General features: G+C 37.9%; 2 protein-coding genes across 3 annotated transcripts in view; both read left to right on the forward strand.

The window, feature by feature from the left end:
• Nucleotides 1-24,791, forward strand: part of LOC125870942 (receptor-like protein Cf-9 homolog) — a 244,979-nt gene that overhangs the window by 36,236 nt on the left and 183,952 nt on the right. The gene's annotated exons all lie outside the window — the stretch shown is intronic.
• On the forward strand, nt 1,888-24,646 carry LOC125860495 (receptor-like protein Cf-9 homolog). Its single transcript, XM_049540467.1, has 2 exons — nt 1,888-2,673; nt 24,230-24,646. The coding sequence occupies exons 1-2, from the start codon at nt 1,888-1,890 to the stop codon at nt 24,644-24,646; spliced, it is 1,203 nt and encodes a 400-aa protein (XP_049396424.1).

Here is a 24,791-nt window from a genome sequence, read left to right on the forward strand (position 1 = left end):
AAAATCAACAAAAAGATTCGATCAATATAATGTCTCCATAGTCGTTATGTATGTTTACTTTAATTTATAGAGGGTTGACTTGACTGGAATATGTCTAAACCAAATTAAAAGTTGGTCCCAAAGCTGGAAACTGAGGTTCCCTAAAAAGGACAAAGACTCAAAGTCTACTCTGTCCTGCTTTTAGGGCTCGTTTGATAGCTACTCCATCCGTTCACTTTTACTTGTCACTTTTTCTTAAAATATTATTAGAATGTGTGAGTTAAAGCCACAAGATTAATGAATATTATTAATATAAGTTATGAAAATGAAGAGGTGCAGTCATGGGGATGATTTTAGATGAAAAGGTATTTTTAAATGATTATAAGAAAACAAATTAATAGATAAAGGGTATTTTCGTAATCCAACTTTTAACTTAGATTCTCCAACTTATAGAGAGCACTCACCCTCCCCTCCCCCCGAATGGGGCCCCACCGGATGAAAAAAAAAGGAGCTAATAATCTTAAGATGCATTATTCCGCATTGCGTATTAATCTAGTCTGAAGATAATATTCTCAAGGTCGTAATAGCTGGGTTAGAAAGTACTTGAGATAATATTCTCAAGGTCGTATTATTACAAGTGACAATTTTTTTGTATTATTACATATGGATTTTTGTGCATGACTTGTGTATTGAATTGCGATTTTTATACAAGTGTTTATTACCTCAAATATTTTACTTAATTCTTAATTTTTTGGAAATTGCAGGTTTCATAAAGTGTTCGTTCTTTTTGGATGAATGACATAATATTAATGATTAAAGCACCTTTTATTTTGAGAGTTTGGTGCATAAAATATCCGCACGTTTTCACACATTTTTGTAGATATTATAACATCACATCATTTAAAGCCAATTAATTATGGTAACCTTAATTGAGCATGTTATTGTTATTTAATAAAGAATGAATTTTTTTACTTGAAATGTTGTTGTCAATGTCTGTACACCAAACAATACACTTATCCTAACTAATCAAAACTTTTGTGAATTTTACCTTTGCAATGTAGTGTTGATATAATTATCGTTACAAAGGTGGCTCACATTTGGTCTAACGGAAGTGAAAATTTTATTTTAAATTTATTTTTATTTTTATTTTTATTTTAAAAAAATAGTTTTTGGATTTATTAATTTAATTGGCAAATTTATTTCTCACTCATTTACTTGTAAAATTTATCATAGATTCTCCTTGATAGTGACCACAAAGGGAGAATTTTGAAGCCATGAAAATAATTGGTAAGAACAGTGGGACCCGAAAGTATGTAGCAAGTACTTACTACACAATTTCCTTGATAATGACCACAAAGGGACATGAGCTTGAACTTCCTCGAGTTTTGACTACAGAGATTATTATCAATCTCTCAAGGAATAGATTTGAAGGTCATATCCCAAGCATTATTGGAGATCTCATTGGGCTTCAGACTTTGAACTTATCTCATAATCGCTTGGAAGGTATTATACCAGCATCACTGCACCAATTATCTGTACTTGAATCATTGAATCTCTCATCCAACAAAATCAGTGGAGAAATTCCACAACAACTTGTATCCCTTACATCACCTTGAAGTCTTAAATCTCTCTCACAATCATCTTGTTGGATGCATCCCCAGAGGAAAACAATTTGATACATTTGAGAATAGTTCATACCAAGGGAATGATGAGTTACGTGGATTGCCACTCTCAAAAGATTGTGGTGGTGATGATGGGGTACCACAAGGGCTAGGCCAAGGAGAACAAGGAGATTCAATAATTATAAGTTGGCAGGCGGTTCTCATGGGTTACGGTTGTGGACTTGTTATTGGACTGTCCATAATATACATAATGTTGTCAACTCAATATCCAGCATGGTTTTCGAGGATGGATGTAAAATTGGAACACAAAATTCTTAAGAGAATGAAAAGACACAAGAAAAGAAATGGGACTATACCTTCCTGGATATTCTCCCTCCCTTCAATAGGGATTTTAGACTTGAGTGATAACCATTTAAGTGGAAATATTCAGGAGTTCTATTCCGAATCATTGTATCGAGTTGCTCTAAAACAAAATCAGCTGCAAGGTCCTATTCCAAAGTCACTCTTAGATCTGCAGGGCCTTCAATTTCTTCTCCTTTCACGAAATAATCTCAGTGGACAGATTGCTTCAACCATCTCTAATCTGACAAAGCTGTTAGTGCTAGATTTGGGCAGCAATAATTTGGAGGAAACAATCCCACTATGTTTGGGTGAGATGAGTGGACTTTGGATTTTGGATTTAAGCAACAATAGTCTTAGCGGGAAAATTAATACAACTTTTAGTATAGGAAACCAATTTATAGTGATTAAATTTGATAAGAATAAGCTAGAGGGGAAAGTTCCACAATCTTTGATCAATTGCACATATTTGGAAGTTGTTGATTTAGGTAACAATGAGTTGAGTGACACATTTCCTAAATGGTTGGGAGCCCTACCTTATTTGCAGATTTTGATTTTGAGATCAAATAAGTTCTATGGCCCTATAAAAGATTCAAGGACTGATAACTTGTTTGCTCAAATTCGAGTCATAGATCTCTCAGCCAATGGATTTAGTGGAGATTTACCAGTTAGCCTTTTTGAGAATTTTGAAGCCATGAAAATGATTGATGAGAGCAGTGGAACCCGAGAGTATGTAGGAAATATATGTTGACACCCAATTTTGACCCTCCACAATATAAATTAATCATTTCGAGCTTCTTAAATTTCAAACAATTTGGAATAATCGTCTTGAAAAATCCTAAAAAATATATATTTTAAAATCTCTTTCTAATTAGTTTTGGTTAGTTCTTATTTATTTATTTATTATTATTATTATTTTTTCCAGAAATAATTATATAATTTTACATGTTGGTTTATATAATTTTCATCTTTTATACAAATATTTAATAAATAGCCTAAAAATAATGTTTAGCATAATTACACAGTTATTTCTTTGAATTAGTGAATTTATGATTTTCTATAATTAGTTCTCTATTTTAAATAATGAATAAGTCTTGATAATTATTTTGTCTTGTTTTAAATTAAGAAGCTCAAATAATTAATCGATAATTATTCATCTTATTTTAATGTTGACTCGATTTGGCTATATCTAAGTTTAATTCGGTTAGAATAGAAATTAAGGTGGCCAAATTTTAAATAAATAAAAAGAAAGGACCATCTTTTTGTTCTTAAAACCTGTACACACATCCACGCTCAAACGTTCTCTTTCACCTTTCCCAACCCTCACACACGCCTTTTCTCCCCTTTCTTCTTCCCAAAAATCTCTAAAGTCAAGCAAGAACCTAATTTCTTCATTTGCCCATCACCCCTGTCAGTCCCTCTCCTTATTTTCAAAGATTACAGGCCTCGGAACAAGGTTTTTTGACTTCGGCTAAGATAAATCTCACCGAAATCTGATGCGAATCAAGATGTATCACATCGAATCCAGATCTGTCGGGGTAGGTTATTATCTTGCTTGATTTTCCTTCCATTCTCTCCCATCAATCTCTCATCTCCCGCTCAAATGGCTATTAGAATTCAAACCTTTATTTTCAACTATAAATACATGGTATTGGTGCCATTTAGAGGGGGACACGGAAGAAGAAGAGAATAGAATTTTGAAGTGTTGAAGAATAGTATTCCACGAAATCGAACCCACGAAGGTTTGAGCTTCAGATTTTGATTTTCTTTCAAGTTCTTTTACTCATCTGCTGGTGGGTCGAAGGTCGAATCATTCAAGCTCGCTGTCCTAGTCTCGCTGCCCAGAAGGAGGTAAAATACTTCTAACTTTACTTTGTGAAATTCCTGTTAGTTTTAAGTATACCTTTCTTGATCATTGTATTGGTTATTATGTGTTAAGATTGAGTGGTTTAGTAACAAAAATCTGTTTTTGTCTTGTGGGAAGTTTAGTTTGTATGAAAGAACTCCTAATTCTTGGCTTGAGTGTTAGTTGATCAGCTCTCCTCTATTTCGTTTCCAATGTCTATATTCACCTGCTCGCATCTCGTATTCAAGTTATATGACTAATCATCTCATTGAATGTCACTGCCCGACCTTTAGAACGAGCTTATATTTTGAGGTTGGTTGATTAATGTTTGGTATTACCTTGATTAAGCATTCTGTTGGAAAGTCGCGTTGATCGAGTACGCTATAGTTCTTATTTGTGCTATTGCCTATTGGAGTTATATAAAACTGATTGTTTGTTGTAAGTTTTGGCAGAGTTAAGTTCACTTTCTTATCGTTTGTCAGATTGAAATTTGCATCCTTATCGTAGCTGCATTTTGATATCATTAAGATCTCGTTGAGTTCGAAAAGGGCACGAGGCTACCTCTTCCTTAAAGTCATATTTGTTAATCAGCACCGTAGGTTGCCATTTTGTTTTCACTATTTTTATTTTTTTTTCGTTCTTAGCATATCAAGGTTCATGGTTATTTGAAATTCTATATTATTCATCTAAGTTGTGGTTTGGTTGTCTGTCGGTTCTATTTCGATTTATCTTAAATGTTGTTTTGTTCAGCATGGCAGATTCTACTTAAAATCTAATTCTAGCTTTTGTATAGCTGATTAGGTTCTTCGTTTAGCCCAAGCGTAAAAATCATAATCTAGTTGTTCCAACCTGTTTGCTACCTATTGTTTAGCTTTAGTCCTTGCTGACTACTGTTTAGTATAAAATGTGATTACTTTGAATAATTTTAGCTAGTACATGCGGAGAATTAGTTGAGTCTTAATTTGAATTAATGCTTCTAATTGTCTAATTTGTCTTCAGCCTTTAGTTGTGATTTAATTTTGAGTTTAAATGGGTGATATAACATTCAATTATCAATGTCTATGATATTCTACAATATATTGCTCCTGCTGTGCTATTTCTTCCTTCCTTAGGCAGTAATAAAAAATGTTAAATAATTTAGTAGTTGCATAACTTGTTCTCTGCTGTAGTTCAAATTTTAGTGTGTTTATTCATGAAGTTATCTCGTGTAATTTCTTTTCAACAATGGTTGTGAACAATTTCAAGTTAAATAAATTATCATTCTAACTCTTGTCATTTTTTTTATGCATGAACTACCTCGGTTTGAGTCCGTAGGACTCCCCTTTTCCTCTCGCATCTCGAGTTGGTTGAAACCCAACATTCCTCCTTCTTCGAGTCAACTTCACCATTGTTTCCAAGTTTTGGAAGCTGATACAAATACTAGGTTTCGAAAGGCTGAAACATAGCTTGTATACACTAATATACGGCGATATACGCCAACATATATGGTAAAAACGCAGCAGCCACAGGTTGAGGTCGGGAATAAAAAATGCAGTTGTCCAGAAGCAAAAATACGTGAAAAAGGGCTGATATACATGCCGATATACACTGATATACATCAGCTGTATACCAAAAACGGGAATTGTGTTAAACTCCAAAAAAGTAGCGAATTTGGCCCAAGAAAGGCCCAAATTCAATTTCTCCCTTACGCTTTAATTATTTGATTGCGATTACCTATTATTTGTTGTTTAACTCTAACTTTAGAATTTTTTAATTAACTTAGTTGAATTCCCCAAAAGACGAACTATTCATCTGAGTTGTTTTGTTTCTAACAAAACTTATTTTATCAACTCTTGTATTTTCATTTATAATCTTTAGTCAAAAAAATAAAATAAAATAAAAAATTTGTTAGTTTAAAAATAGTTTTTTCATAAACCAAAAAATGACTCAAATAGAAACCAACTCATTTAGTTTCGTTAACATTCTAAGTACTTGTCTCTAATTCAATTGTTTCAAATAGGGTCCCATTTTCTTAAAGAAATAAAAATTGCTTTTTGTTTAACTATTTTCTCAAAGTTAATCTAATAATGTAAATTATTATTAAATACTTACTTAGTCATTTTCTCAAAAAAATGTTAATTAAAACTTTTATTTTACAATTAATTCGAAATGATTTTCATGCTTTAATATATTAAATTGGTTTAAGTTATTTTAAAATGAATTAAATAAATTCTAATTAATCTAGTTTTATTAATATTCCAATCACTTGTATTTCGAGTCAAATGTTTCATTTTAGGTCCCTTTTCTCTAAAAATAAAAATGAAATAGAAATGCGTCATTTATTTAATCATTTTCTTAAAGTTAATCAATTATTGTAAGTTATTATTTTTTATGTTAAATCGTTATTTTCCTAAAAATAGTCAAATATATTTTAGTCAAGTCGCAGGTCAACCGCATGTTAGCGGACACTTCGAATGCTTAAACCCTTCTCGAAGTGTAAATTGAACCCCGAACCCTCTTTGGTATTTTCAAATGATTTTTTCTGTTTAAATCTTTGAAAGTTATAAGTTTTCTTAATTTCTTTAAAAAATTAAGTGGCGACTCTTTCTAAATATTTCTCAAATTGTTTTATACTTAGAACATTTCAAAAAGTGATTTTTCTAGAGATATTCAAATTCCGACACAACAGAAATGGCGACTCTGCTGGGGAATTCAATTAGGTTCTAATCATAATGACTTGACTCTCTTTGACTGTTTGCTAATATTTGTTGAATTGTTTTACCTCAAATGTGCCTTATTTGCTTAAATTGTGATATCAACTGTCATTGCATGCATATCATTTATTTCGTCAAATGACATTTTTTTTCTTTTCACTTAAAGGACGATTATACGGGCCACAGTCGTTCGTTAACCAAATTGTTCTCAGGACACCCTGAGGAATGTAGTTGGCTACTGGATAGTCAACGGTCGTTAAATGTCTCAGCCCAAGTAGTCCGCTTGGGTCACCAATCCACTTTAAAGAAAACCCACTCTTAGTCATACTAGGATAGAGCAAGACCAAATCCCTGAAATTTAGCGCATTGACCTAAGATGACCCAATACCCAAGGCGTGTCGGGTCCATTAGAAAGACCACCTTGAGTCCAAAAGGCCCACGGCCCGAACGGACGCTCATACTTACGTGTTTGAAGGATATTTGACAAAATGTTGTGTCTTGGGTTTGGGGGGTATCTAATTATTTATATGTTTTTGTAGATGGCTAAGCAACACTTGAGTTTCAAAATGGTCACCGAGACGCCAAACCTCCTCCGTGTATGGTGGTACAATCTCAATGCATATCAGAAAAGAGAACTCTCCATTCACTTAGGTCACCTCCCGTTAATAATGAATCTCAGAGTCTGGCCTAAGTTCATTGAAGTGGTCACTCGATTTTGGGACGATGAGAGGATGGTGTTTTGCTTCGGAGATGTTGAAATGACACCGACTGTTGAAGAAATCAGAGATTGCCTAGACAATGTCGGAATGTGCCAGAAAAGGAAAAATCATCCAGATCACCACATTTTGCTACCAGATAAGCCGACCAGCACAGAACTGAAGAACATGTTGTTACTAGTAAATGCAGACTGGCTAGACACCTCGAGTATTCCGTTTCTGAAATTCTACGAACGGTGGGGACACGAGAACTATTATAAGAATTTTCCAAATGAGTTTCTCAGTCGCAGTAGTTGGAGTCAAACTCAAACTTTAGCATTTGCTGTATGCCTCTTAGGGACGATGGTATTTCCTCAAGGTGAAGGGAATGAAATTGATACTCGGGTTGTCATGGTTACACACGCCATCTTCGAGGGTGTTGGTAAGAAAGGACAAGTTAAGAAATACTTCAACCTAGCCCCGATCATTCTGGCCGACATCTACCGATCTTTGGGTCAATGCAAAAACGGGTTTCCATTTTTTCAAGGTTGTAATATTTTGCTACAGTGGTGGATGTCTAAACATCTGGTGAAGACATACGAGACTCAGAAACAGAAATTGGCCGAACCACAAAAAGAAAGCCGCCTCGACCATTATGAGTTCCATTTGAGCAACAACAGGTTCAAGATCCACAACACTAGGGAATCGTGGGCCAAAGTCTTCCATGACATAAAAGAGGAAGACGTACAATGGATGTTTCAAGATTTCATGTCAGAAAAAATAGCTATTCAGGGGGCTAAGTGTCCTTTCCTAATCCTTCCTGGCATTAGAGGGGTACGACCTTACAATCCTAGCAGGGTAATGCGGCAATTCGGCAGAAGACAGATTCTACCTTTCAAAGGAGACACTAGCCGCTACGTCTTTGACTACAACGGGTGCGACAAGATACCTCACGCCAAAGATATTTGTCAAGAATGGTCTGGACGGGTCAACCTAAAAGAGAGCATGGCAGAAAATAGATATGAAGCCGGGTATGTGGATGAATACAAAAAATGGTTGCAGAATGATCTGCGTGGTACACTTGACCCAACGCCACGCACGGGCCGACAGATTGAAGATGTCCAGGTAAGGCTCCAAATCCAAGCCTACCAGTTTCAGCAGGAATGGGACCAAAGAGAGCAAGAGTTTCAACGTAGGGAGCAAGAATACCTGCGTAGGGAACACGAATTCCAGCATAGAGAATATGAAAGCCAAAGGGCATTAGCCTTTGCCACGCAAGAGTTAGCTGACGCGAGATCCTGCCTGATGCGTCTGGACTTGAACTTTGATGAACAGCTTAACACCCTCCAAGGCGTGTCAATGTGTTCCAAAGCTGTGTTCGCTGAGCCGCATGTGATAACCAGCAAGTTTCTCATTCATGAAGAAGTGGAAAAAGCAAGAGGAGGAGCAGGTCCTTCAGCATTTTAGTTATCTTATTCCCCTGCGTGGGATTGATGATTTTGTATTTGCAACTTATCCCTTCCCTAAAAGATGTATCCCTTTGGTTAACTTTGTAATGAATTCTCTATTGTTTATGAATTCTGTTTTAGGGGTGCAACAATTTGTTTTAAATGGCGCAATACATCCTTCAATTCGCTAGGCCTACCCTTGGCACAAAAGGGTCACATGCATGTTTAGGACGCGATATTTGCCTGTTTACTTGTGTGTTTAACTATTTGTGTGATACGTTGCTTTGGATAAGGATATTTTCAGCCCACTCATTTTCAAAAAATTTCTAGAAAGTTTCCTAATACCAAAAACAAGTCACTACCAATTGTCCGACCAAAATTCCATGAGTCTTAAGTCTCTCTCAGCCAGAAATAAAATCCTACTACCAAATCCTAAGCCACCACTCTATCATCTCAGGAAAGGTAAAATTGCAGCTAAGATGGAAAAAGGCAAGAATATCGACATAGAGCTAACTGAGGAGGATTTGAGGATGAAATTACAGCAACTCAGACAAGAGATCCAAGAAACCAGAAAAAGGAGAATAGAAGTGGAGTTTGCCACCGCAATCGCACGAACAACAAATGCGGCACTAGACATGGAATTGGTAGCAAATATGACAAAATGTGCTGTTATAGATGAAGAGACAACTACTGTGCGGAAGAAGTGCGATGCCCTCAAAGAGATAACCGTGATGCTTCAGAAGCCATGTGGAAAACACTCTTTCTTCAGCCAAGAGGCCACCAACAGTGATCCCAAAGGCGCTAGACCTGAAGCTACTGAAGAAGATACTGGGGAGGAAATTGTCTATAGGCCTCCTCTTCAGGGACGGTGGAATGAAGGGAATGAGAAAACCACCCTTGAAGCATATGAGTTTACCCCCCTTGATTAATGCGACAATCAGAAAAAGAATGGCCTGAGTGGAGGCACATTTTGTCTTTTAGGAGCTTTATTGTCTGTTTTTCACTTTCCTTGTAATCTTCAAGAGATGAATGAATGAAAATGAAATTTCCTTTTGTATTCAAACTACGTTAGGCCTGAATTCTCCTTGGGAGATACGTAGGCAGCCTTTCGAGGCCCGGCCCCTATCTTTTAAAATTTTCTTTTCCCATTCATTTTACAAGGAAACATTGAGTTCAGATCAACAAGTGCCAGAAGATGCAGCAAGAAGACCTTAGCTCAACGCAATTTAACCTTTCTGAGTCACCAATCTCAACATAAAAAAAAAAACAAGCAAATTCCTGCTTGTTCAAAAGTCAGTCCCCATTATTCGTGGGTTAACATGTTCTCAAACAAAGCAACTTTTATGTGTTTATCTGCTTTCTATATGATATTTTGCATTATTTGTGCCGAATCAAAACTAACATATTTGCCTTTGAGTTGTTTTCCTCAACAGGTAGTTAGAACTGGTCTGTGTCGATAAGCTGGCTGATCATCCTTATTTCACTAGATCTAAAGGTCCTACAGATTCCTTCCCCAATCAAAGTTCACAAAAGGGAGAAGCAGCAATGGGTGATAACAACGAAGAAATCAGCCTTACTGATGTCGTGGTGGCTCAACCCGCCCTTGTTGATCAGAATGAACTGATTCTGCAGTCGATGCAACAAATTACTGAGATAAGGGTCGAGATGCAGAGAAAAAATGATTTGCCTCCTCCAATTTTTGCTGTCAACGCTCAACCAGACGGAAGACCTCCAGCTCAAATTCCCCCTCCTAACGTGGAACAAGCTCAGAACCCGCCTTTGAGCCCTGCTCGTAATCCCTCCATCATTGACCTTACCACCCAAAACCCCCATTACGCCTCAGCCTCTTATCACACACCACCCCCTCCTCAAAATACCAACCTCCAAGCGCCACTCCCTTCCCCCAATGCAAACCACCAAACTGGCCTACCTCCTCAAAGCCAAAATGTTAACCGCCCGCACATTTCCCTTCATTACCAAAATCAACATACCAACCCCCAGACTTTCCCTCAAAATTACCAAGCCACTCAAAATGCCCAAAGTCCCTCTATTGCTCCACCACTACCACAAAATGCCACTTTCCAAATACCGATTCCCAATGAGCATGACGTCCATGGTTCGGAGCTTGACCACTATGAGGAAAGGGAGAGAGAGTGGAGGTCAAAGGAAGAGACCACCAAGATAGATGTGAAGGAAGAAATTAGAAAGGCCATGAAGGAGTTGAACTGCATTCCTGAGGTCGCCGGGTTGAGTTACGAAGACCTGTGCATTCATCCAAATTTGGACCTCCCGGAAGGGTTCAAGGTGCCGAAATTCGACATCTTCGGAGGAACGGGGAACCCCTTAGCACACCTGAGGGCCTACTGTGACCAACTCGTGGGAGTTGGGAGAGACGAAGCTTTGTTAATGCGGCTTTTTAGCCGAAGTTTGAGCGGAGAGGCTCTAGAGTGGTTTATGTCTCATGAAACGAGACAATGGTCTAGTTAGAACGCTCTGGCTAAGGACTTCATCGAACGATTCGTCTACAATGTGGAGATCGTTCCTGATCGTTACTCCTTGGAGAAGATGAAACAGAAGCCGACCGAGAGTTACAGAGAATTTGCATATAGATGGCGAAAGGAGGCAGCTAGAGTTAGACCTTCTATGTCGGAGAAGGAAATCGTCGAAGTGTTTGTGCGGGTGCAAGAGCCCGAATATTATGACAGAATCATGTTGCTCGTTGGAGCAAAATTTGCTGAGATAGTCAAGGTAGGTGAGACTATCGAAGATGGATTGAGAACCGGGAAAATTGCCCGTGTTGCTGCCTCGCCCGGATCTTCGGGTTTGTTGAAGAAGAAAAGAGAGGATGTGTCCTCTATCTCTTATGAGGGGAAGAAGACCCCAAGGAAAACCTCATCATACCAAGGTCTTTCTCGACCTTCACAGAGTTCGTACCCGGCTTGTTATACACAGACTGATTACCAAAATAATCACCCCCCCAGTTATCAAAATACCCCACCTCCCATTTACCAAACTCCCCCTACCATTTACCAAACTCCCCCTCCAGTTTACCAAACCCCATCTCATCACTACCGAAATGCCGCCCCCAACTGTGCCAATGTTCAGACAAATTACCAAACTCCTCCCCCAACGTGCCAAACCCCAGCTCCACTTTACCAAAATACCCCCTCGAACTACCAAGCTCCACAACCAAATTATCAAACCAACTCATATCCCAGATATCAACCCCCCCGTCCGAATGCGCCAAATTATCGCCAGATGCCTCCCCCTCAACAAGGCAATTATGATCCCCCCCATCCTAGATTTGAGAAGAAGCCTGCTAGAATTTTCACTCCGCTTATTAAAAGCTGAACAAAGTTGTTTGAACGATTAACCGCGACAGGATATATTCATCCAGTGGGGCTTAAGCCGGTTGATACTAGCTCAAAGTTTTACAGACTCGACCAGAGTTGCGCGTATCACTCCAATAGTGTTGGACATGATACCGAGGACTGTATCAACCTGAAACATAAAATCCAAGACCTGATCGATCAGAACGTGGTCTCTTTTCAGACGGTCGCGCCCAATGTCAACAGTAATCCTTTGCCAAATTATGGAGGCGCCACTATCAATATGATAGAGACAGATGACGATTGGTGCGTGTCAAAGGCAATAGTTTCAGTTGTTCCTGATGAACTAGAAAGGGCTGTAGCCTCGTTGAGCATTAGAGAGAAGAAAAAGTTTATGATTCTGACACCCGAGAAGGCTGTTGCCTTGGTGCCACGGGAAACTCTTACCCGACCAAAATTTGTGATTGAAACGACTGTTACTCAAGGCATGACCAGATCTGGCAGGTGCTACACACCGGAAGAGTTAGCTCAAGGAGGGCAGAAAAAGGATCAGATTAAGAGGCCGATTAGTGAAGCTGAAGCCGAAGAGTTCTGGAGAAAGATGTAGCCGAAAGATTATTCAATTGTGAAGCATTTGGAGAAGACACCAGCTCAGATTTCTGTATGGGCTTTGTTGATGAGCTCACAACTGCATAGGCAAGCGTTGATGAAGGCTTTGGATGATACTTATGTGCCTGTGGGTACTAACAGTGATAATTTAGCAGTCATGATAAATCAGGTCATCCGAGGACACCAAATCAGTTTCTGTGACGAAGAGCTACCCTTTGAAGGGAAGATGCACAACAAAGCTTTGCATGTCACCTGTATGTGTCGAGATAAGATAATTAATCGCGTCTTGGTCGATGACGGATCCGGTCTTGGCCTTTGACGGAGTGCAAAGAGACACATTGGGTGCAGTAAACTTGGATATTCAGTGGGTCCTGCGGATTTTAATGTGGAGTTCCAGGTGTTAGATATCAACACCAGTTACAACTTGCTTCTGGGAAGACCGTTTATTCATATGGCTGGGGCCGTGTCTTCTACCCTTCACCAACTAATGAAGTTTGTTTGGAAGGACAAAGAATTGGTCATTTATGGTGAAGGCAGTCACTCCAATGGGTATGCACCGATCGTTGATGATGTCTCTCGAGGTTGTGATTTCTACACGGTGGAGCTGGTAAATGCAATCAGTGATGACTTGGCTCCACAATCTCCTATGCCTACCGTGTACAAGATGATCGCTACCGTCATGCTCCAGAATGGTTTCGAACCAGGTTTTGGATTGGGGAAGCACTTTCAAGGAATCGTCGAGCCTATCCAAATTCCGACCAAAGGAGCAAAGTTTGGTTTGAGATATGTCCCCACAGATGACGAAGCAGAGATGAAGAGCAAGAATGTTGAGCAAGCATTGGCCAGGCCAATTCCTCATCTGTACCAGTCATTCCCGGTGTGAGGATATGTTGACGATGATGGTCTCAGGGAAGGAATCTGTGGCCTATTTGAGGAGATTGATGCGGTCATCGAGGAAAAGGCTGGAACATCAGGCATCCGTGATGCAGAACCTGATGAGCAATTACAGAACTGGACCTCCACACCACTCCTGATTTCCCGCTCATCTGGGTAGAAAAGACATGTGTTTTTGTTTATTTTTAAAATGGTGGTAGTCCGGAAGAGGCCCGAGACCCACCCTTTATGCAATTGTCATTTGTTCGAAGCTTTTAAATTCTCTTGTGATGTTTAAAAAAAAGGCAAAATGGCTCTCGGCCATGGCCAAAGTTTGTGTTTGTCTTTCAATTTAAATGAAAAGCCTCTTTTATTGAAAATTTGTTTATTTATCTGTTTATATTTTACTTTCCTAACTTTGTTTATTTATGATTTCAGTAATATTAATTTAAAACCTGCCAATGTCATGTCATGTCATGAACCGAGTGAACGAAATGAAGTAGGTGATGACGAATGTGAGGAATACGAAGAAGTAAATGAGGTACCCGAACATGTTGCCGAAGAATTTCGACAATTCGTGAATCAACATAAGCCAAATCTTGAAGAAACTGAAACTGTGAATCTCGGAGATGAGGAATGCGTTAAAGAAGTCAAAATCAGTGTCTATCTGACTGAAGCCCAAAGAAGAGACCTAGTTCATTTGCTCAGGGAATACATTGATGTATTTGCCTGGTCTTATAGAGATATGCCAGGATTGAGTACGAATATGGTGTCCCACAAGTTGCCAATCAATCCAGATTTCAGTCCAGTAAAACAAAAGACTCGGAAGTTTAAGCCTGAGTTGAGTTTAAAGATCAAAGAGGAGATTACAAAGCAGATCGAGTCCCAAGTAGTGGAAGTGACGCAGTATCCGACTTGGTTAGCTAATGTTGTTCCGGTTGCCAAGAAAGATGGAAAAATCAGAATTTGTGTTGACTACAGAGATCTTAACAAAGCTAGCCCGAAAGATAATTTTCCATTGCCAAACATTCACATCCTCATTGATAACTGTGCTAAGCATGAGATGCAGTCATTTGTGGATTGTTATGCGGGTTACCACCAGATCCTGATGGACGAAGAAGATGCAGAAAAGACAGCTTTCATCACGCCTTGGGGTGTATATCATTATCGGGTGATGCCGTTTGGTCTCAAAAATGCCGGTGCTACTTACATGAGGGCTATGACGACCATTTTTCACGATATGATTCACAAGGAGATCGAGGTGTATGTAGATGATGTCATAATCAAGTCCCGCGAGAGTTCGGATCACTTGACTCACTTGAGGAAATTCTTTGATCGTTTACGCCGATATAATTTGAAGTTAAATCCCGCCAAATGTGCTTTTGGAGTGCCAGCTGGCAAGTTGTTGGGATTTGTAGTTAGCAGGAGGGGAATTGAGCTTGACCCTTCCAAGATCAAGGCGATCCAAGAATTGCCTCCTCCAAAGACAAAGAAAGAGGTCATGAGTTTTTTAGGAAGGTTGAACTACATCAGCCGGTTCATAGCTCAATCCACTGTGGTGTGTGAGCCCATCTTTAAGTTATTGAAAAAAGATGCCTCAACTAAGTGGACCGGAGAATGTCAAACTGCTTTCGATGCCATCAAAGACTATTTGTCCAATCCACCGGTGTTGGTCCCTCCACGAGAAGGGAGTCCATTATTGCTATATTTGTCGGTCTCGGATAATGCGTTGGGATGCGTGCTTGGTCAACATGATGAGACTGGGAAGAAGGAGCGAGCCATTTATTACTTGAGCAAAAAGTTCACTCCATATGAGGCTCGTTACACTCTTTTGGAGAGAACATGTTGTGCTTTGACTTGGATCGCTCAAAAGTTGAGACATTATTTGTCCTCTTATACCACATACCTTATTTCCAGGATGGACCCGTTGAAGTATATTTTCCAGAAAGCAATGCCGACAGGAAAGTTGGCTAAATGGCAAATGCTTTTGAGTGAGTTTGACATTGTGTATGTAACTCAAAAGGCAATTAAAGCACAAGCCTTAGCTGATCATCTTGCAGAGAATCCAGTTGATGAAGAGTATGAACCGCTCAAGACTTATTTTCCCGATGAAGAAATAGCATTTGTGGGTGAGGATATTTCTGAAGCGTACCCTGGTTGGAGAGTGTTCTTTGATGGAGCGGCGAATCATCAAGGGAAAGGAATCGGAGCGGTCTTAGTGTCAGAAACCGGTCAGCATTATCCTATGGCGGCTAAACTCCGGTTCCAATGCACGAACAACATGGCTGAGTATGAAGCTTGCATTCTCGGTCTGAAGATGGCAATTGATATGAATGTTCACGAGTTGCTGGTTATTGGAGATTCTGATTTGCTAATTCATCAGGTTCAAGGGGAATGGGCCGTGAAGAATCCAAAAATCACACCATACGTGCAATATATACAGAAGTTGTGTAAAAGATTTCGCAAGATTGAGTTCAGACATACTCCCAGAACACAAAATGAGTTGGCCGATGCTCTTGCCACCATTGCCTCAATGATCAAACATCCGGATACAAGTTATATTGATCCCTTGGATATAGAGGTTAAAGAGCAGCCTGTTCATTGTTCACATGTTGAAGCGGAACCAGATGGTTTGCCTTGGTATTTCGACATCAAGAAGTATTTAGAGGACGGGACTTATCCTGAGAATGCAACGCTCAACCAAAAGAAATCGATACGCCGTATGGCCCTCAATTTCTTTGCAAGTGGGGAAATCCTTTATAGGAGGACTCCAGATTTGGGTCTTCTCAGATGTGTTGATGCTAGTGAAGCTGCAAAGCTTTTGGAACAGATACATGCCGGAGTTTGTGGTACTCACATGAATGGACTCACTTTGGCAAGGAAGGTCCTTCGAGCCGGTTATTTTTGGATGACTATGGAACATGATTGTTGCAAGTTTGTGCAGAAATGTCATAAATGTCAGGTGCATGGTGATTTGATTCGAGTGCCTCCTCATGAACTCAATGCTATGAGTTCACCTTGGCCATTTATAGCTTGGGGCATGGATGTCATTGGTCCAATAGAGCCAGCCGCCTCTAACGGACATAGATTCATTTTGGTTGCCATTGACTACTTCACCAAGTGGGTGGAAGCAGCTTCGTACAAGTCGGTAACCAAGAAAGTTGTAGCTGATTTTGTTCGCAACAACCTGATATGTAGGTTTGGAGTACCAGAATCCATCATTACTGATAACGGAGCGAATCTTAACAGTCACTTGATGAGAGAGATATGTGAACAATTCAAGATTACTCACCGGAATTCCACCGCCTATCGTCCCCAAATGAACGGAGCTGTAGAAGCCGCCAACAAGAACATAAAGAAGATTCTGAGGAAGATGATTGAAAATCGCAGAGGTTGGCACGAGATGTTGCCATATGCTTTGTTGGGTTACCGAACAACTGTCAGAACATCAGTTGGAGCTACTCCATATTTGCTAGTATATGGAACAGAGGCAGTTATACCTGCAGAAGTTGAAATACCTTCATTGAGAATCATCCAAGAAGCTGAATTGAATGATGTTGAATGGGTTCGCAAGCGGATTGACCAGTTAACCTTGATCGATGAGAAGAGAATGGTTGCCGTTTGTCATGGTCAATTGTATCGACAGAGAATGACTCGTGCTTTTCACAAGAAAGTAAGATCTAGGATATTTGAAGTTGGTCAGTTAGTTCTTAAGCGCATTTTCCCTCATCAGGATGAATATAAAGGGAAATTTGCACCAAATTGGCAAGGACCCTACATGGTTCGCAAAGTGTTATCCGGAGGTGCCCTGGTCCTATCGGAGATGGATGGCACCGAGTAGCCGAAACCAATCAACTCAGATGCTGTCAAGAGATATAATGTGTGAAACTTCAGTCTGTATTTTCTTGTCATTTCCCTATAATCGTTCTATTTACTCGTAATCGCGTCGTTTTTAATTTTATCCCTCTTGTAAATGAACTACGTCTGACCTGAATTCTCAAGAATGAGATACGTAGGCGGCCTATGTCGGCCTCGGTCACTCCTTTATCCCTTTTAATATTTCCTTGTAATTGAACTACGTTCGACCTGAATTCTCGAGAATGAGATACGTAGGCGGCCTATGTCGGCCTCGGTTGGTTTCTTTGTAAATTCCTTATTTTGTTAATCCTCGAGAGGGGGAACTACGTTTGACCTGATTCCTGCCTCAACGGGATACGTAGGCGCCACAAGGGCTCGGTCATATTCCCCGTCAGATTTCTATTTCTCATCACAATAGAAACTGGGACAGAATTTTTGGAAGGGACTCAAAAATTCTCGAGAAAAGATCTTTTCCAACAAAGTCAAGACTGAAGTTACTTTGAGATTTGCAACTGGGACAGAATTTTTGAGAAGATCTCAAAAATTCCGTGATTGCTCACCAACGGCTAAAGATACACCGAGACAGTTAACTGGGACATAAATTTTTGAGAATGACCTCAAAAAATTTCAACTGGGTTTACCGGCAGCTTAAAGCAACTTTGAATACATCCCAACGAGTGATCAGACAGATCTCGAAACATTAACTCCAAATGGCGTTCATCAAGCTTGACGTGACATGACACTTGGCAGTGACCTTTTCCAAACATTACTTTTGAAAATCTATTTTCCTTAAAACCTTTTCTTTCTTGTTTCAATTATTTTACGTAAAAATATTTTGTCTTATCTATCGAGAGGCGGGAGATCAGAGAAATCAACCGAAGATAGCAAAATAAGGAGTAGACAACTGAAGAGATCGACACAGATCAGTTCATTTTTTTTAAAAAAAAACTAACAATTTTTCTGTGGATACAGGTTTATAGGTTTACCCCAACATCAACATATTCCTCCATTCAATGAATATGGGGAAGCCAAAGGGCGAGGAGCTCCCCCAAAATTGACAATTTTTTGGTGGATGCAGGAAATATTTTATGTTTCTTATATCAAATATTTGGGAATATGGATAGCATTATTTCATTCAAATTCCCAGCAAGGTGAAATCCATAATGGACATACGATTATGTTCGGAGTGGTGACAAATAAAAACCTCGAAGGGAGAAATTTTATTTATTTTCCAGCAACTAAAGATACCTGGAAGACGTTTATCTGCACTATATTGTCAGATATGATAATATTCTTACCCTGAAGGTTATTTTTATTGTAATGTCGAATGAGACGATACCACTACCCGGAGAGTCATCTATATCGTATTGTCAAATAAGATGATACCACTACTCCGAGGGTCATTTTTATTTATATTGTGGGTTGAGACAATATCGCCATCCAAAAGATACCCAGAAGATCACCTATGTTGCTCGGTGAAGCATTATCTTCGTTCGATATCAAAGAGGAATCATCAAAAGATTCATGCATTGCGGAAAAAATGTCATGCATCGCGAGAAAAATGTCATGCATCGCGAGAAAGAATTCATGCATCGCGGGAAAAAGATCATGCATTGCTAGAGAAATAATTCATGCATCGCGGGAAAAGATCATGCATAGCTATAGAAAGAAGTCATGCATCGCGGAAAAGAATTCATGCATCGCGGGAAAATATCATGCATAGCAAGAGAAAGATGTCATGCATCGCGAAAGACAAGTCATGCATAGCAAGAGAAAATATTCATGCATGTCGGGAAAAAATCATGCATTGCAAGAGAAATATTCATGCATGTCGGGAAAAGATCATGCATTGCAAGAGAAGGATTCATGCATCGCGGGAAAATATCATGCATAGCAAGAGAAAGATTTCATGCATCGCGGGAAAATATCATGCATAGCAAGAGAAAATATTCATGCGTGTCGGGAAAAGATCATGCATTGCAAGAGAAAAGGATTCATGCATCGCAGAGAAGTCATGCATTGCAACAGAAAAATATTCATCCATCGCAAGAGAAGATTCATGCATCGCGGGAAAAATGTTCACGCATCGCGAGAAAGATTCGCCCACCAAAAGAGAATCAACATCAACTGCACATTTTTCCTGCAAATACGACATCAAGAGAACTATCAACATATTACATATGCATATTTTATTACTTCGTCATCAAAAGAAGAGTACATTGAAGATTATATTAGAAATACAAAATACAAGCTTTATTTGCTTCACGTCAAATGTTCAAGGAGAACAATTAAGTGTCAACACGGTAAAAGACACTGTCTCCCATTTGAATTGCATTTTTATGCTAATGAGTTTTATCTCAGTCTCTGTTGAGAGCATCCGAAAGGATGAATTCTCCAAAACAAACCACAGGTGCGGACGACATCAATTAGGATGCAGCACAACGTGGAACTTTTTCTTAGCAGCGAACTGGGACATAGTCCAAAGAGGAGTGCCAAACTCTTAGGACGCGAGCAGAGGAGCGACTTCCACCACAATCAAACCACACCCCTGTCAGAAGGCATGTGGGTTATCTTTGGGTTAGTTTCAGTCTCACATCCGAAAAATTTTGGTCTTTACCGGAAGCGACTTTCAAATCCAAATGACAATGCGCCAAGAGCTTTGGAAATTATATCCGTGTAAGTTCTTAATTATAGGTGTGAAGTGAGCCACATTCACGGCTAAGAGGTTGCAAGACTCTTTTTCATACTCGACTTGCTTTGTCACTTTTCCAGAACCAAAGGTTATCTTGCACAATAGATTTCCTTTTCAATCGATTGAGTTGAACTACAAGCAGCCTGATTCCCTAAGTTGAGGGATATGTAAGCGGGCTCGACGTTAAAAACTCGGTTGTATTCCGACATCCTCTCTCAAATCTTATTCTTAAGCATTTCGATCTCTTCATAATTCGATATTGGGATGACTTTTGAATTTTTGCAAAATCGTGCGTCAAATCAAGTGTGTTGAACTACAAGTGGCCTGAATTCTCATATAGCCTAAGATATGTAGGAAACCCATTTCTGGGGTTCGGCCATAATTCATAAAGTCCGTACCAAAATCCCTTTCCAAAAGGATGAAGATGTGTTCGGTCAAAACTGGATTTGTCAATTTCGTTTGCCTCGAATTTCTTTCATCAATCCAAATCAAACGAGGGACAGTTGTTGACACCCAATTTTGACCCTCCACAATATAAATTAATCATTTCGAGCTTCTTAAATTTCAAACAATTTGGAATAATCGTCTTGAAAAATCCTAAAAAATATATATTTTAAAATCTCTTTCTAATTAGTTTTGGTTAGTTCTTATTTATTTATTATTATTTTTTTTTTTCCAGAAATAATTATATAATTTTACATGTTGGTTTATATAATTTTCATCTTTTATACAAATATTTAATAAATAGCCTAAAAATAATGTTTAGCATAATTACACAGTTATTTCTTTGAATTAGTGAATTTTATGATTTTCTATAATTAGTTCTCTATTTTAAATAATGAATAAGTCTTGATAATTATTTTGTCTTGTTTTAAATTAAGAAGCTCAAATAATTAATCGATAATTATTCATCTTATTTTAATGTTGACTCGATTTGGCTATATCTAAGTTTAATTCGGTTAGAATAGAAATTAAGGTGGCCAAATTTTAAATAAATAAAAAGAAAGGACCATCTTTTTGTTCTTAAAACCTGTACACACATCCACGCTCAAACGTTCTCTTTCACCTTTCCCAACCCTCACACACGCCTTTTCTCCCCTTTCTTCTTCCCAAAAATCTCTAAAGTCAAGCAAGAACCTAATTTCTTCATTTGCCCATCACCCCTGTCAGTCCCTCTCCTTATTTTCAAAGATTACAGGCCTCGGAACAAGGTTTTTTGACTTCGGCTAAGATAAATCTCACCGAAATCTGATGCGAATCAAGATGTATCACATCGAATCCAGATCTGTCGGGGTAGGTTATTATCTTGCTTGATTTTCCTTCCATTCTCTCCCATCAATCTCTCATCTCCCGCTCAAATGGCTATTAGAATTCAAACCTTTATTTTCAACTATAAATACATGGTATTGGTGCCATTTAGAGGGGGACACGGAAGAAGAAGAGAATAGAATTTTGAAGTGTTGAAGAATAGTATTCCACGAAATCGAACCCACGAAGGTTTGAGCTTCAGATTTTGATTTTCTTTCAAGTTCTTTTACTCATCTGCTGGTGGGTCGAAGGTCGAATCATTCAAGCTCGCTGTCCTAGTCTCGCTGCCCAGAAGGAGGTAAAATACTTCTAACTTTACTTTGTGAAATTCCTGTTAGTTTTAAGTATACCTTTCTTGATCATTGTATTGGTTATTATGTGTTAAGATTGAGTGGTTTAGTAACAAAAATCTGTTTTTGTCTTGTGGGAAGTTTAGTTTGTATGAAAGAACTCCTAATTCTTGGCTTGAGTGTTAGTTGATCAGCTCTCCTCTATTTCGTTTCCAATGTCTATATTCACCTGCTCGCATCTCGTATTCAAGTTATATGACTAATCATCTCATTGAATGTCACTGCCCGACCTTTAGAACGAGCTTATATTTTGAGGTTGGTTGATTAATGTTTGGTATTACCTTGATTAAGCATTCTGTTGGAAAGTCGCGTTGATCGAGTACGCTATAGTTCTTATTTGTGCTATTGCCTATTGGAGTTATATAAAACTGATTGTTTGTTGTAAGTTTTGGCAGAGTTAAGTTCACTTTCTTATCGTTTGTCAGATTGAAATTTGCATCCTTATCGTAGCTGCATTTTGATATCATTAAGATCTCGTTGAGTTCGAAAAGGGCACGAGGCTACCTCTTCCTTAAAGTCATATTTGTTAATCAGCACCGTAGGTTGCCATTTTGTTTTCACTATTTTTATTTTTTTTTCGTTCTTAGCATATCAAGGTTCATGGTTATTTGAAATTCTATATTATTCATCTAAGTTGTGGTTTGGTTGTCTGTCGGTTCTATTTCGATTTATCTTAAATGTTGTTTTGTTCAGCATGGCAGATTCTACTTAAAATCTAATTCTAGCTTTTGTATAGCTGATTAGGTTCTTCGTTTAGCCCAAGCGTAAAAATCATAATCTAGTTGTTCCAACCTGTTTGCTACCTATTGTTTAGCTTTAGTCCTTGCTGACTACTGTTTAGTATAAAATGTGATTACTTTGAATAATTTTAGCTAGTACATGCGGAGAATTAGTTGAGTCTTAATTTGAATTAATGCTTCTAATTGTCTAATTTGTCTTCAGCCTTTAGTTGTGATTTAATTTTGAGTTTAAATGGGTGATATAACATTCAATTATCAATGTCTATGATATTCTACAATATATTGCTCCTGCTGTGCTATTTCTTCCTTCCTTAGGCAGTAATAAAAAATGTTAAATAATTTAGTAGTTGCATAACTTGTTCTGTGCTGTAGTTCAAATTTTAGTGTGTTTATTCATGAAGTTATCTCGTGTAATTTCTTTTCAACAATGGTTGTGAACAATTTCAAGTTAAATAAATTATCATTCTAACTCTTGTCATTTTTTTTATGCATGAACTACCTCGGTTTGAGTCCGTAGGACTCCCCTTTTCCTCTCGCATCTCGAGTTGGTTGAAACCCAACATTCCTCCTTCTTCGAGTCAACTTCACCATTGTTTCCAAGTTTTGGAAGCTGATACAAATACTAGGTTTCGAAAGGCTGAAACATAGCTTGTATACACTAATATACGGCGATATACGCCAACATATATGGTAAAAACGCAGCAGCCACAGGTTGAGGTCGGGAATAAAAAATGCAGTTGTCCAGAAGCAAAAATACGTGAAAAAGGGCTGATATACATGCCGATATACACTGATATACATCAGCTGTATACCAAAAACGGGAATTGTGTTAAACTCCAAAAAAGTAGCGAATTTGGCCCAAGAAAGGCCCAAATTCAATTTCTCCCTTACGCTTTAATTATTTGATTGCGATTACCTATTATTTGTTGTTTAACTCTAACTTTAGAATTTTTTAATTAACTTAGTTGAATTCCCCAAAAGACGAACTATTCATCTGAGTTGTTTTGTTTCTAACAAAACTTATTTTATCAACTCTTGTATTTTCATTTATAATCTTTAGTCAAAAAAATAAAATAAAATAAAAAATTTGTTAGTTTAAAAATAGTTTTTTCATAAACCAAAAAATGACTCAAATAGAAACCAACTCATTTAGTTTCGTTAACATTCTAAGTACTTGTCTCTAATTCAATTGTTTCAAATAGGGTCCCATTTTCTTAAAGAAATAAAAATTGCTTTTTGTTTAACTATTTTCTCAAAGTTAATCTAATAATGTAAATTATTATTAAATACTTACTTAGTCATTTTCTCAAAAAAATGTTAATTAAAACTTTTATTTTACAATTAATTCGAAATGATTTTCATGCTTTAATATATTAAATTGGTTTAAGTTATTTTAAAATGAATTAAATAAATTCTAATTAATCTAGTTTTATTAATATTCCAATCACTTGTATTTCGAGTCAAATGTTTCATTTTAGGTCCCTTTTCTCTAAAAATAAAAATGAAATAGAAATGCGTCATTTATTTAATCATTTTCTTAAAGTTAATCAATTATTGTAAGTTATTATTTTTTATGTTAAATCGTTATTTTCCTAAAAATAGTCAAATATATTTTAGTCAAGTCGCAGGTCAACCGCATGTTAGCGGACACTTCGAATGCTTAAACCCTTCTCGAAGTGTAAATTGAACCCCGAACCCTCTTTGGTATTTTCAAATGATTTTTTCTGTTTAAATCTTTGAAAGTTATAAGTTTTCTTAATTTCTTTAAAAAATTAAGTGGCGACTCTTTCTAAGTATTTCTCAAATTGTTTTATACTTAGAACATTTCAAAAAGTGATTTTTCTAGAGATATTCAAATTCCGACACAACAATATATATTCTTATTATTACACGAATTCTTTGACAGTGACAACAAAGGGACTGGATCTTGAACTTCCTCGAGTTTTGACTACAGACATGATTATGGATCTCTCAAGGAATAGATTTGAAGGTCATATCCCAAGCATTATTGGAGATCTCGTTGGGCTTCGTACGTTAAACTTATCTCATAATGTCTTGGAAGGTGATATACCAGCATCACTGCACCAGTTATCTGTACTTGAATCATTGGATCTCTCATCCAACAAAATCAGCGGAGAAATTCCACAACAGCTTGCATCCCTCAAATCACTTGAAGTCTTAAATCTCTCTCACAATCATCTTGTTGGATGCATCCCCAAAGGAAAACAATTTGATACGTTTNCGGAGAAATTCCACAACAGCTAGCATCCCTCAAATCACTTCAAGTCTTAAATCTCTCTCACAATCATCTTGTTGGATGCATCCCGAAAGGAAAACAATTTGATACGTTTGAGAACAGTTCATACCAAGGAAATGATGGGTTACGTGGATTTTCACTCTCAAAGGATTG

Source organism: Solanum stenotomum, chromosome 1 (genome assembly GCF_019186545.1).
Source record: "Solanum stenotomum isolate F172 chromosome 1, ASM1918654v1, whole genome shotgun sequence".
Lineage (NCBI taxonomy): Eukaryota > Viridiplantae > Streptophyta > Magnoliopsida > Solanales > Solanaceae > Solanum > Solanum stenotomum.